At 31.6% G+C, this 13735-nt stretch overlaps 1 protein-coding gene across 3 annotated transcripts in view; it reads right to left on the bottom strand.

Annotated features, from left to right (window-relative positions):
• The window catches only part of jar (Myosin heavy chain 95F jaguar), a 109374-nt gene that overhangs the window by 34109 nt on the left and 61530 nt on the right, over window positions 1-13735 (bottom strand). For all 3 annotated transcript variants that reach the window (XM_085952824.1, XM_085952831.1, XM_085952838.1), the window contains exons 2-6: window positions 11650-11846; window positions 8671-8744; window positions 7026-7155; window positions 5544-5708; window positions 5133-5395 (exon numbers count right to left, since the gene is read on the bottom strand). In XM_085952824.1, coding sequence (XP_085808950.1) covers window positions 5133-5395; window positions 5544-5708; window positions 7026-7155; window positions 8671-8744; window positions 11650-11830 — 813 coding nt within the window. In that variant the 5' untranslated portion in view covers window positions 11831-11846. The remainder of the gene's footprint in view (window positions 1-5132; window positions 5396-5543; window positions 5709-7025; window positions 7156-8670; window positions 8745-11649; window positions 11847-13735) is intronic.

The raw sequence follows: 13735 nt of genomic DNA, 5'->3' as shown, positions 1-13735 counted from the left end.
CAATCTTTTCAATCCAAAATGTCTCGTCTTTTTTGATTAATTCTATTTTAACAGGAAAATTATGTCCCGTCCAAACTCCAAATAAACAGACATCTTTCTTAGTAATATGAAGCTGCCCCTGAATCTGGAAGTACCAATCGTGATTTTTATCTATTACCATATTCCTGTCTTTATCTACTTTCCAAAATTTAATTTTTTTCTGTACAATAGCTTCATCTGCACTTATTCCAGCAGCTGAGAAAGGACATTTTATTTCAATAATTGTATCATCATCGCTGATGCCATCTGGCGTTGCACCGATAAAATCATACACATCATCGATAAACAATCCACATCTCTCAATCTTAATCCGTTCTTGTACACTAAGCTGTTGTAAAGCTATTGATTCATTTTCTTTACCATATTTTACCGCTTTCACGTTGGCTAATGATTGGCTATATAATAAACGTTTTACCAAAGGCCCAAATTTTGTATTTTCTCGCCGCTTACACACCTTACCAAAAACAGAGGCAGTAAGAAGGTTTCGTCGCCTTTCTAGCCATTCTGCACATTCAGATTGTAATACGGTGCGTCTTTCTATATCCCTCCTCTCATAGTTTGTCAGTTTGAGTTTTTTCAAAAAAGTTTCTTTTAACAATTGATATTGATTTTTGTCCATATCAGGTTTTTGGCAACTCTCTCCATAATCTGGATTAGATAAAGGAACAGTATGTATTGGTTTTCGCCAAGATTTTCCTATTTTTTTTTTATTTATTTTCAACCTTCTTGATTCTAAGCGATTTATGAAGGCTTTTGGGCTATTTTTATAAACTTGTTTTTGAATTGTGCAATGTAACTTATTTGTATTAAATGCGATTACCGCCGCTGCACATCGTCCCATGTACGATTGTCTTTGAGAGTAGTTAATTCTCTTGCCGCCTACAAATTTTGCAATCATGTTATTAAAAGATTCTGAAATATTAGTAGAAAAATTATAAATTAAACTTTTTGAATTTAGCACCAAACGAGAATTATATATCATTAATTGAGAAAATAGACTGCATTCTTTTAATGCTGGTACATAATTTACATCAAGCATGTCCTCTGTATTTGGTTCATTTGTACAAAAATATGGTAGACAAGAAGTATGGTCTCCAAAAACATGGTGCGGTCCATTAAATAAATCTTTTTTCAGAGCGATAACCTTTTCTTCGAAAGTACTATCTTGTAGTTTTCTATACTTGATTGCACCTATGACGGCTTTCCGCAGACGTCTTTTTCTTGACGCAATGATTTTTCTTACATTCAAGGGATATCTTGTGTCTTTGGTTAATGCCTCTATTTTGCCACAATAATTTCTAATTAAATGGTTTTTACATTCAACTTTCTCGACAGTTACATTCGGATAAGGGTGACAATCAAGAATTTTTTTGTATGTGCTGGAATCTCCATCAGCAATCAATTTTGAATAAATCAATCCATGTGTATTAATAGATTCTTTAAAGCCTTCTAATATTGCTGTAGATTCCATTCCACCTGACGGACCGGTATAATTTAAAAAGCATTTATGTTGTTGAGCAGGGATATTTTTATTTTTAGCTTTGGCGCACAAATCGCAATATTTATTTTTCACTGACATGTACAAAATCTTTCCGGTTCTTTGACCAATGATCGTGGCAGCGCCAGATGCTGCGGAATAATTGCATCTGTATGAACGTTTCGACCAACAGCCGTCTGCAACAACTGATATCATGGGAATACCAGAAGAATCGACGTCACCATTTTCGATTGCAAGTTGTCGCTCTTCTTTCGCAGCGTTTTCCATACTCTTATTTTTGGTTTCTTCAAACCACTCGTACACCTTCTGTTGACTCTTTCTGTATGTTCTTGCTGTAATCGATGGTACGTCAATTGCTGAACACATTTCTTCCAGATTTGAAAATCCACTGCCGATACTGATTATACTGGATACAAATGCGTCACACAGATTCATTTTGTTTTTGTTCATTTCAGTGGTATATAATTTTAATTTTTTACCACAAAGTTTACATTGAATAAAAAATGTACTACTAAAGTTATCCCGATTTTCCCCAAAAATTTCTAAATGTGATAAATTACAATTAAATGGAGAATCATGGTGGCTAATTAATTGAAGTTGTTGGAAAAAATATGAAAAGTCTATAATTCTACGGCCTTCTACACGGAATTTAGGGCTTGAATCTTCAATTTCATTTTCTATAATAAATTCTTCGTGTTCGTGTTCAAATGTGGGATGAAATTCTGGTTCAGGTAGTATGCTTTGAGGATTTCCATGCTCAGGCATAGTCTTCGGCAATATATCAATACTATAATACATTCAAAAATATTAGTTTAGTAGATAGTTAACAGAAAACAAAATGTATAGCTGCTATTAATTATTGTACCAGATTATAATTTTTGTCACAGACACACTAATTTCGAATAAGACATGGTACAAACATAATATAAAAATAATATAAGTACAAATGATCATTATACTTAATTGTGTGTATTAATAAGTAATACGCAAAACTTCCTTTTGCAAGATAAATAAATATTGTGAACCAAAATTTTCTGTGAAATGTGGTTTTTTCAACTATGTATAATTATGTCAAATTATAAAATAATAATTTCAAACCTTTGTGTTTTTAATGTATTAATATTTCCATCTTTTCTCCTACGTCTTTTTTTGGAACTTCCAGCCATCGGATAGTGAGTTCGTGGCATTTTTTGTAAGTACAATCGATATAAATAATTGTGATAATATTGTTAGGTACCTATGTCAAAAATCGAGGATGAAAATTTCGCATTCCCGCTGAAATAAATGACGTTCATAGTATTGCCAGGCTAAACTTTCGAAATTAAAGTTAGTTTTTTAAAAAAAAATTACATTGGAAAATATTTTGTAAGTACAGGCATCCATTATTATGTTATTTGATGAAAGTATTCTTTAAAATCATCTGTATTATTATAATCTCGCAAATTCATAATTTAGTAAAAGTTAAATTTTCTGTAATATAAACATCAGTAGGTACCTAACCTATGTTGATTCATAATTTTGGCTAAGTAAAAAATATAGATATTTTTACTTCGCGATGTGTTTGGGGTGTTCTAAATTATGTAAGTATGTTTAATAACAAATGTGAAATTCGTAAAACCTCATGTGTATTATTTATTAAATAAAAATAGTAAAACTAATAGTAGATACAAATGGTGAAAAACTTCATTCTCTTATTTACTAAAATATCAATTCAATAATATTTTAGTAGATATGGCAATACTGGACGACCCGATATATGTCACTGAAATAAAATAAAATCTATCACAATTTATAAAATACATACCTACTACAATCATAATTATTTTGAATGTAGAGGGAGATAGTTATAGAAAGGGACAGAAAACTGATTGCTATGTTGCAATATTAGGCAAAATAGATTGCAACAGTGTTAAAAATTATAACGTATGATTTAGTATGACATAACGTAGAATTGACGCAAATACAAATTTCTTCAGATTTTTTTTTGTTTTGTCCTCAAATGTCAAAATATGTTTTCCTTTTGAATAATATGTTCGAATTTGTGTTTGTTTCGCCTATTTTTGTGTTCAATTTGTAGCATTCACTTTTATAAACATATTTTTGTACAATACTTGTGTGTTGGCGTATTTTTTTGGTCATATAAAGTTAAAATAATACCAGCTAAAGATTCCATACATCATACACCAATTCGCAGGTGGGTCTGGCGGATATCAAGATGGTCGAATATTTCGTGGAAACAGTTGTTTTAAAAAGGTCTCTATTTAGTATTATAAATTTATAACTAACAAGATATTTCATCATTTATTCAATGATTAATGATAAACCTTCTGATACGTAGCTTTATATTATTTCGTATGTCTATAATTGTAGCATATTTAAATAACAAAATGTCCACTCGCTTCCATTAGATTTAGAACCAATAGAAACTGCAAATATTATAATTATACTGAATATATTTTACTACATTATGTTTTATAACATTACAACTATCTATAATAAATCGTTTGAGATAATAATTAAGGGAAAAATTTGTCATCATCACAGCCTATTAATGTCACAAAAATATGGCTTCGTTCTCAATTATCACGTTTCACGGTTTCAAAGAATATTATTTTACGTCATAAAAATACTTTATGTAGTTATCAAATGTTTTACATAAATATTTGACGATGAATAAGCTTCATAATGATATAAATAGTTTTTCTACAAATCTTACGTACTATTCAGGCTTAACCTCTGAAAATACCAGAAAATAGCTGACATGGAACACCTTCCCCCTTAATATCTGACAAATTTATTGATTTATTGATAAATAATACAAGTGAAATTTATTGCGACTAACGACTTACATTTACCTATTCTACAAGACGATTAGTGTTAATCAATAACAAACATTGTAATGATTTATCAATGATAATTACATTATTTATTTTAGTGAATGGTAATGGCGGAAACAAACACAAAAAAATATACCAGGTAATTTGACAAAATTATTACGTTTCCAGTTTGTATTTTTTTTCTTACTATTTATTTAAAATCGAAAAAACTTTTTATTTTTTGTTTTGTAGAATTTAAATGATCTGGCAAAAAGTTAGATGAAGCATTTTCACTTTATAGATACATATATCATCTCCTTACTATTAAAACCTCGTAAGTCCGATATTATGGAAAAATGAAGTTTGTTCGTCAAAATTTAAACAAAAAAACATTTTAAAACATATCAAAACCTCGGTTCTCTAGACTAGTATGCTGTCCATCTATTGATAAATTTTAAAAACTGGTAGGTCTCGTGGTTTCAAACATGGAATTAAAACCTCGTATTTCACAATCAGTGTTAGCAGATTCATCGATTAGAGAGGTGTTTAAAATATTGTTTTTATTACGTTTTTTCCTTTCCCTCAACATTTTTCTCATACAGATTTACGAGGTTTTATTAGTACGGTGACGATATATTATTTTGAGCGACAATTATCATCAAATAGTTTTTTATGATAGTCTAAATTTGTGCTTCACATCATGCAAATTACTAACATTGAATACCTACATCCACCATTTAACAGGAAAATGATATCTATTATGTAAGTATGATAATCACCGTGTAGTCATCAGGCTTGGTGATTTTGAGTGCCTGCCGAAGAGAGGCGGGTGCCCCCGCGCACAGCATATAGAACACATGGTAGTTCCGCTCTTCCGGTCCCTGGATGCAAATCCTAGACTTCTCAAGCAGGTAATGCGATATGTGACCTCCAGCCACTTGCCATTTGCTACTGAAATGGACTTCCATGAATTTGCCAAAGCGAGAGCTGTTGTTATTACGAGTGGTCTTTGCATTTCCGAAAGCTTCTAAGACAGGATTAGCTGGAAAAAGAATATTATTTCAATAATGTTGGAGTCAGAGTTTTCATTGAAAGGGACAGACCAGTTAAAATGCTAGTAATTCATTTAATTCAATTCAATTAATGAAATCAAAATAATCCAATCCGAATAATTTTTAAAAACAACTTACCATCTAAGATTTTCTGTTCTACTGGTCCGGCCCCTCCAGCCCAGAGATCACAAAGATATTTCAGAATATATTTAGTTGATTCTGTTTTTCCGGCACCAGATTCTCCAGATACAATGATGGATTGCGATTGCTTCAAAGACCTCATGTCTCGGAATGCCTTGTCAGCTGAAAAAATAATTAAATTTGTTTATACTGAAATAATAATAAGTAGGTACATTCATGAAATATTTCAAATTGTTATCATTAACATAATGTATAGAGAGGATTTAATTAAAAAAAACAGGTGTTAAGTAATAAATAATTACAAGATAAAAAGAACTTTTTATATACAACGTTTTTAAATTCTGTTGAACCATATAAACTTGACTTGACTAGCTTAAACGATCAAAAAAATTTGTACTTGACATGTCATATTGATTTCCATAGTAACGCACGTTACGCACAATAATTTAGTTACTAGGACCCCAGACCCCTAACAACCAATAATGGTGTCGAAATAACTTGTCATACAAAACAGAATTAACTGAAAATGAATTCAATTCTACTTAAAGATGGCTAAAATTATTACAATAATGCATTGGCATCGTGTTCTGATATATTCTAAAAGTTTCAAATGTCTAGCTAGTCGGGCAGTTGGTTAAAAATCGATTGCAAGATTTGTACCGGACAAATAAGAATACGAGCTAAGAAAAACATTGTAAAATAGGAGAATTCATACTTAAGCAATTACAAGTGTAAGAATAAATAAACATGTAATTAAAATTTTATACTAGACTAAGAGAATTTATTCATTATTTTATTTAAACTATTCTTCAATAATGACGACTCGTTAAATTTACATTCTTGTAATTTTGCTACAAACCATCATTGTTGACAGTGGGATAGAGGTTAGAAGTGTTCATACGTGGGTTAAAGGTTAGATCCCCATGGCTGTGTCAACTTTGCGTGTTGTTTTTCAAGCAATGAAGTTAGGATCCAGAATGATTTGAATGAATGGCTACCGACCAATCGTAGTAAAATTATCTCATAACATACTTCTGCTCTTACAATGTTTTATTAACATTATATAACAATTAATTTTCAATATAATATCTGCAATGTAGATTCCCAAAGTGAGGGCGCTAGACTACTCAAAGGAGGCAATGAATACAAATAGATACCTGACCCCTTCATGTGTACCAATCATTTTAATGATTTTCCTCCAGAATGTGTCATTTTATCTTTTCAAGTGGGAAAAACTTCCATATGTAAAAGGTTTTTACCAGTATGCGTCGTTTTATATAAATATTTTTTAAAGATAATAGGTAAATTCAGCTTTTAGTTATTATTATTCAAATAAAAATTTTCAATAAGTAAGTATATCATTTTTTACTGACATGATGCACGAAGTTTGGGAAACTCTGATTAAAAACAAACAAATGACTACATATGGAAAAATATTCATTGATATTAATAAAAGTGTCAACATTATTGAGAACTCACCGATTGCAAAAACATGTGGAGGAAGACGGCCTAAAGATTGTCCGTGGTATTTTTTAATAGTCACCGATGTATACAGATTTTGTATTTCTTTATAAGGATTTACCGCTACCAATATATTAGCTACATATGTCTGAAAAAGAACAATAAACAAATTACTCACATTGCATCAATATCTTTTTTTCTCGCATTGCATTGTGAAAACAAATGGTATTATGATCATTATTTTGTTATACTACTTTGTCCGGGAAATTGCTTTTGACAGATGGATGACATTATGTATTATTTATACATCATGTAACATTGTCGCCAAACTGAGATAATTTACTCTTAACACTTTTGTCATGATATAATAATATATGGATTAGTGCAGGGATATAGTATGTCCGGCTTTTACACCTCTCTGTATCATATCTTTATGCTGTAAAAATATTATATATTATAAAGAAGATAATGTTTTTTTCGAATACATAACATTACGTCCATTTTGTCCATTCGAATCCTTCAAATTTAATTTTCTCAAAACATACAACATCTGTACACTAAACCATCATTATAATATCGTCTCTGTTCTGGCAGAACACACTAACTAGAGAATACTAGTTTTGAGTAATTTGACTTTGAAGTTGTTAAAATGTTTGAAATGGTCTACCATGTGAGCTTATTGAGTAATCGTAAAAAGGATGACTTTAAAATAAAGACTGTTTATTTATTAAGAAGATTTCCAGACGGTAAAGTTTGAAATAAGGAACGTTTTGGTATAACTAACTCAATGTCATTTTTTCGAATTAGTGTCTTCTGCCAGAACAGTGACGATATGCAATTGGCACAATGATTATACTGTTACGTAATATGATTTATAAGAAAAATCAATTAATATAGTTCTAAAAGACACAATTACATTACAGACATGGAGATAAAACACATTATAACTAGACAACATAAGCACGACATTTTTTTAGTTCTGGTGGGCTAGCAAGTTTTCGGTCAGTTACGAAAACGACAGCCCATATTATACGTAGCAATTCGTTAAAAATACTTTCAATATGATTATTTACAATATAAATTCCGCATTACTATGACATCTTATCTGATTCACTGTTCTGTTCTGAAAATAATAATCATCGCTGTCATCCGACTCCACACCAATGTTTATTATCAAGTTTTCCATATGTGTGTCTATTCCTAAATCACTTGCCCTATAATAATCTTCGATTTTTATCGTGCTCACAACCGTTTTTTCTATTTATTCGGAGTGTAATTAAAGAATAACTGATCAAAAATTTTATGTTATGTCATATTTATTGAATCTTTGTTTTCCCGCATTACTCTCTGAATGGTGCTAATAGGTACGTCAGTTGCTTCGTTTGCCGATTTAACAATATTATATTTCAAATTATACTGTTTTTCATCACTTATAAATGGGGTATTCATTGTAAAACTGTAAATATACTATTGTATCGTGTAAAACCGACTTTTCACATACAGACGCAGCGTTTACACACCAATATGCGCACAAAAGTAAGCGTGCTTCTGCGCAGGTCCGTGCTTAAGTTGTTTAGCTATAATTATTGTGTTTGTTCACACACGACTTCAATTGTATTGCATTGATGAAAATAATTAGTAAAAAACAATAAATAATTCTTACATATATTTTATCCTTTTTGTAGCGCATTTTTACATTGTTAAGTAGGGTGGCTTCATTTAAAAACATTAAATTACCTGAAAAATAAAATGTGGGTAAAACAATGTGTGTAGAATTATTTTTATAATCATAAAATCTTTAATACTTGTATTTATTGAATTAATTGTAGAAATCTTTTTTTCATTAACATCGCTAACATAGACAGATAGATAATCAAAATTATAAACATCTTTTATGGTACGTATCAGGACAGTCAAAATGTGGTTGTTATCTCAGTTATTTATTTGAATTTCGAGAAATATACACATAATTATGCTGAGTAAATTGATCTTAGAATAGGTAAAAACTTTTTTTCTTGGCTGATGCCCTAACAGTTACCAAGAGTAGTTCTGGTATTGACAGGTGTTTTATAACTTTGACTGGTATCTGTGGGTCTATTCTATGCTTATCGACCGCTAAAGTGATAAAGTGAAAAATATTATCAAACTTAGGGTAGGTTTGTATCAAAATATTAGCACTTATTGTAACAATTACACGAAGCTGGTTTTTATTGTTGCAATAAGTGCTATATTTTAACAGCACCTATCTTGCTGCTGTTAAAATATCGCACTTATTGCAACAATAAAAACCGGCTTCGTGTAATTGTTACAATAAGTGCTAATATTTTGATACAAACCTACCCTAAGTTTGATACTATTTATCAATTTAGTGTTCGATAAGTATAGAATAGACCCACAGATGGTACTTTGTCCTCAAAATTTAGTAAAAATGCAACGGGCTTTACACGACAATTGACAGATAGTAAAACTAAATAACTAATACTCGAAAATTTTTCCATTTTCTTTTATTATAGTGTGTTAAATAAAACACTGAAAAACTATACACTAGGCGCAATGCCCATAGGAGATAGCGAGGCGACAGCGTGCGCTAATCACAGCAACCATTCAGCCAAAATATATCATGATCTAATCATGGCCCCCACATCCGGAAGTGGGCCCCCAGACCAGGAAGTTTGGTGGGCCCCCTACCTATCGTTAAGGTGAAGGGTAATGTGATTGTTTACATTAGTATTTCCCAAATGGTATTCCGCGAAATACCAGGGTTCTTTGATGTCAAATTAAGGGTGTTCCTGACGCTCAGCCTAATATAAAGCACTAATCACAACCCCTTTTGTGGTGACCAAGTAACTAACATATTGGATAAATAACCATTTTTATAGTCAGGAAACACGCTAAAAATAATTATAAAATAAAATTCTAAACATGAATTATCATTTCAATATATCAATCCTCATATCACATCAAATTCCATCGCACATTATATAAATAGTCTTTATATATCGTCTCTGTTCTGGCAGAACACACTAACTGGAGAATACTAGTTTTGAGTAATTTGACTTTGAAGTTGTTAAAATGTTTGAATAATGGTCTATCAAGTGAGTTTATTAAGTAATTGTAAAAAGGATGACTTTAAAATAAAGGCTGTTTATTTATTAAGAAGGTTTCCAGACGGTAAAGTTTGAAATTAGGAATTATAATACAACAATAAGAAATAACTAACTCGATATGTCATTTTTTCGAATTAGTGTCTTCTGCCAGAACAGTGACGATATATAGCCTTATGGGGGCCACGGATCCAATACTGCAGAGCCCATTAAGTGTGCCGGGGTGGAAAATATAGGTTGTAACGGTTTATGTCGCTAGAGACTCGGTGAAACAGCAACGCCACCCTACACCACTCACAAATCTTTTTTCTCATTGATCTAAAAAATTTATCATTATATTCTTCATGATTGGTTTCTGGATAGAAACGTAAAAACCAAATATGCCATCGATTTACTTTCCTAAATAATGAAAAGCAAATATTTAACTGCTTCACTACTAATATTGACAGTGTGGGAGCACTTGATTTTTCATTGTGTTGAGCAATGCCTCGTAAATTCCACACATCGCCATGCCATCTCCTTTTCTGTCTTAGGATCTATCTGTATTTTATTAATAGAGTTTCAGTTATAACCTTCAACTTTTTCTGCGAAGAATGTACTACATCGGTATCTTCAAAAGTATGTCAATTTCGAAGTGAAAAAAAAGCAAAAAAACATGGTTCATTTTTTTAACTCACAATTTGAACACATTCATTGATTGCACCATATACCAAACTACTGTGAGAGCAATATAACTACTACACTTTAGCAGTAGTGAAGGATGGAGGTAGGCTGTTAAGATCCACCATAAAAAGTGCACATTAAACTTTGTTAGTCATATGTATTTGTTTTTATTGGACTAAGACTACAATTTACAGATGATATTGGTTAATTTTAAAAATCAATTAATCCCTGCCTAAACCAAACCATAATAGTTTTGGTATATTTTGGGTGATATGACAAAATTGTGCACACCTTTTCATTCATTATTATTTGTTTTCGTTGAATTAAGAATACATATTACACATATTGTTGGTTCATTTTTTTAAATTCATTAAGCCCTGCCTAACCAAACTATAATAGATAAAAAATATTACTCTTATCTATAAAATAATAAAAGGTTTATATAATTTAATTGCATAATTTTAGATATTTTATAGGTAGACAAGTATTTTTTGACTATTATCTATTATGGCTTGGTTTCGCAGGGTTTAATTGAATTTTAAAAACTAACCAACACCATCTGAAAATTGTAGTCTTATTTCATTGAAAACAAATACGCATGACTCACAAAGAGTAGTGTGCACCATTTATGGTGGATATTAACAGCCTTCCTCCACCCTTCGCCACTACACTATAGTGTACTTATATCAATAATATTATAAGTAAAAAAACAGATGGAACGCATTTTACCATATTTCACTCAAATCCTAGTACTTAGTTAAGATATATTAGGTTTTTTTCGCTTAGTTATTTATTTTGTGTGTTAGCTGCCTTGCCGCAGGTTGATCGCCTCTGCTTTAATGCAATTAATTTAAAAAAAAATCCTCAATACTAACAATTATCATCCACATCCTTGGTAGCATCTCCAGCCGGGAAAATATCCTCATATCCGCAGGCTCTCTTGTGGTATTTCTCATCAATCGGGAAGACTTCCACCTCGTCAGAGAGCAATTCGTGGATCCTGCCAAGGATGAACCCCTCGTTGGGGTCCCTGGCCCACACTATCTGTTTCTCCATCTCAGCCTACCCACTCCTGGAACAATGAAAAAATACATATTAATTAAATGTAATAAGCATTGACTTACTAATGGACGCAGCATCTGTTCTATTAAAACATTTTAAACAATCCTACTCATAGACATCTGGATCTCAATCTTCAACTTTCATTATTCTGTATACAGATGAATGTGGGTAAAAAAAAAACTGTACATTTATTGCAATAAGGGTGATTATTGCAAATTCGGATTAAATTGTAATTGTCATTCTATTTTACCGCAGCTGTCCGCGTCATTGTAATGTACAATTAAAATAGTATACGTATAGTTGAAATTAGTATAAAATTCGCATTATCGTTGACCTAGTATACCAACGTGTCCACTTTAAAATTGAAATTTTCTATGTGAGGGATTGTCTCAGTATAAAATGCAATTAAGACTATTATTTACTGAAGATACATGAACCATAATATATTAAGTGAGAATATGAACAGAGCATAAATAGCTGCATGTTGGGTATAATGCGAATAGGCCAGATATGAATTCACAATATGGGAACAAAATGAAATCAATACTATCTTTCAGTAGTCTCCCACTAACAGTGAAAATGTGTGGCCGTGAAAGTCTAAAGGCCAAAATGCTAGGAAGGTCTTCATCAAACAGTAATTTGATTTGCTACTGTGTCATGACGTAAGTATGCTTTACATTCACTTTTTTACGCATTATATTGATTGTAATGCCGGGTCCACACCGGCAACAAGTCGCGCGACAACTCTTTAAATTTTACGATAATTATCATAATTGCTTAAGAAATTTTACGATAATCATGATGCTTATCGTAAAATTTAACGAGTTGTCGCGCGACTTGTTTTCGGTGTGGCCGCACTTTAACACAGCATTTATTCATCACAATTAATTCATTCATCAAATAATACAAAATACTACAATGTTAAGATATTCATACACTGCATTATGTATGAAATCTCGGAACATACATATTTATAAGGCTTCAATACGTCAAACTGTCCAGACAGCTAGTTAAATTTACAATTGTAAATAAAACCATACAAGTTTTGACATGCTATCAACGAGTACCTAACCTACCCACCCAAAAATGTGGTAAATTATTGGACGATTTTTGCAAGTACCACAATACATAATATAACAGATTCATGAGATAGAAATGCGAAATCAAGTCACCATTGACCAATACTTTTAGGTAAGTACGTCAGTTTTGGTTTATGACTTATTAAATGATGGGCAAGAAATACAGAGCCCCCGAATGTCCTCAAATATGAGTAATAAATATTGAATGCATATTATGATACATATAGGTACATATTGAAAATAATATATTCTCAATACTGCTTCACACTCGAGAAGCATACCTTCATACAACCACATCCAGATGATAATGGATGAACTTCTTATTCTTTTGTTCTTGTTTGTGTTTAGATTTGGCCAGAGCCACCTCTGTGAAAGCCATACAACAAAATAAATTCTTCCGTGTCCGGAAACTTGTACGTATGCAGTTCGCCGTATCCAATGTTGTATCGAAAATATATGGCCGTATATTAAAGACCGTTCAACCACTTTGGATCGTATAGTACCTGCTGACATAAAAGTCATGTCTAAGTAAAACACGGCTATTGTCGGTTTACACTTACCTAACAGGAAGCCAGCAGCAAACAAATTTTGAAAATAGCCGATATACTGGATTATATGTTAGGTTAGGTTTTCATTCTTGAATTTTGACAAAATCAGCTATGAAAATTGAATTAATGTTCATATTGAAAGTAATAAAATTGGAGAACGTATAGTATACGATCATCTTTTTCCGATAAGATAGCTCACGCCGAACCGTGTCACGGCTAAATGTTTTGCGTACAATTTACTTGTAACCAAATTCTTCAAAAAAGATCTGTGT

Source organism: Rhyacophila brunnea, unplaced genomic scaffold, assembly GCF_057557595.1.
Source record: "Rhyacophila brunnea isolate RB1 unplaced genomic scaffold, BYU_Rbru_1.0 scaffold_10, whole genome shotgun sequence".
In the NCBI taxonomy this organism is placed as follows: Eukaryota; Metazoa; Arthropoda; class Insecta; order Trichoptera; family Rhyacophilidae; genus Rhyacophila; species Rhyacophila brunnea.
This window is presented reverse-complemented; position numbering and strand designations above follow the sequence as displayed.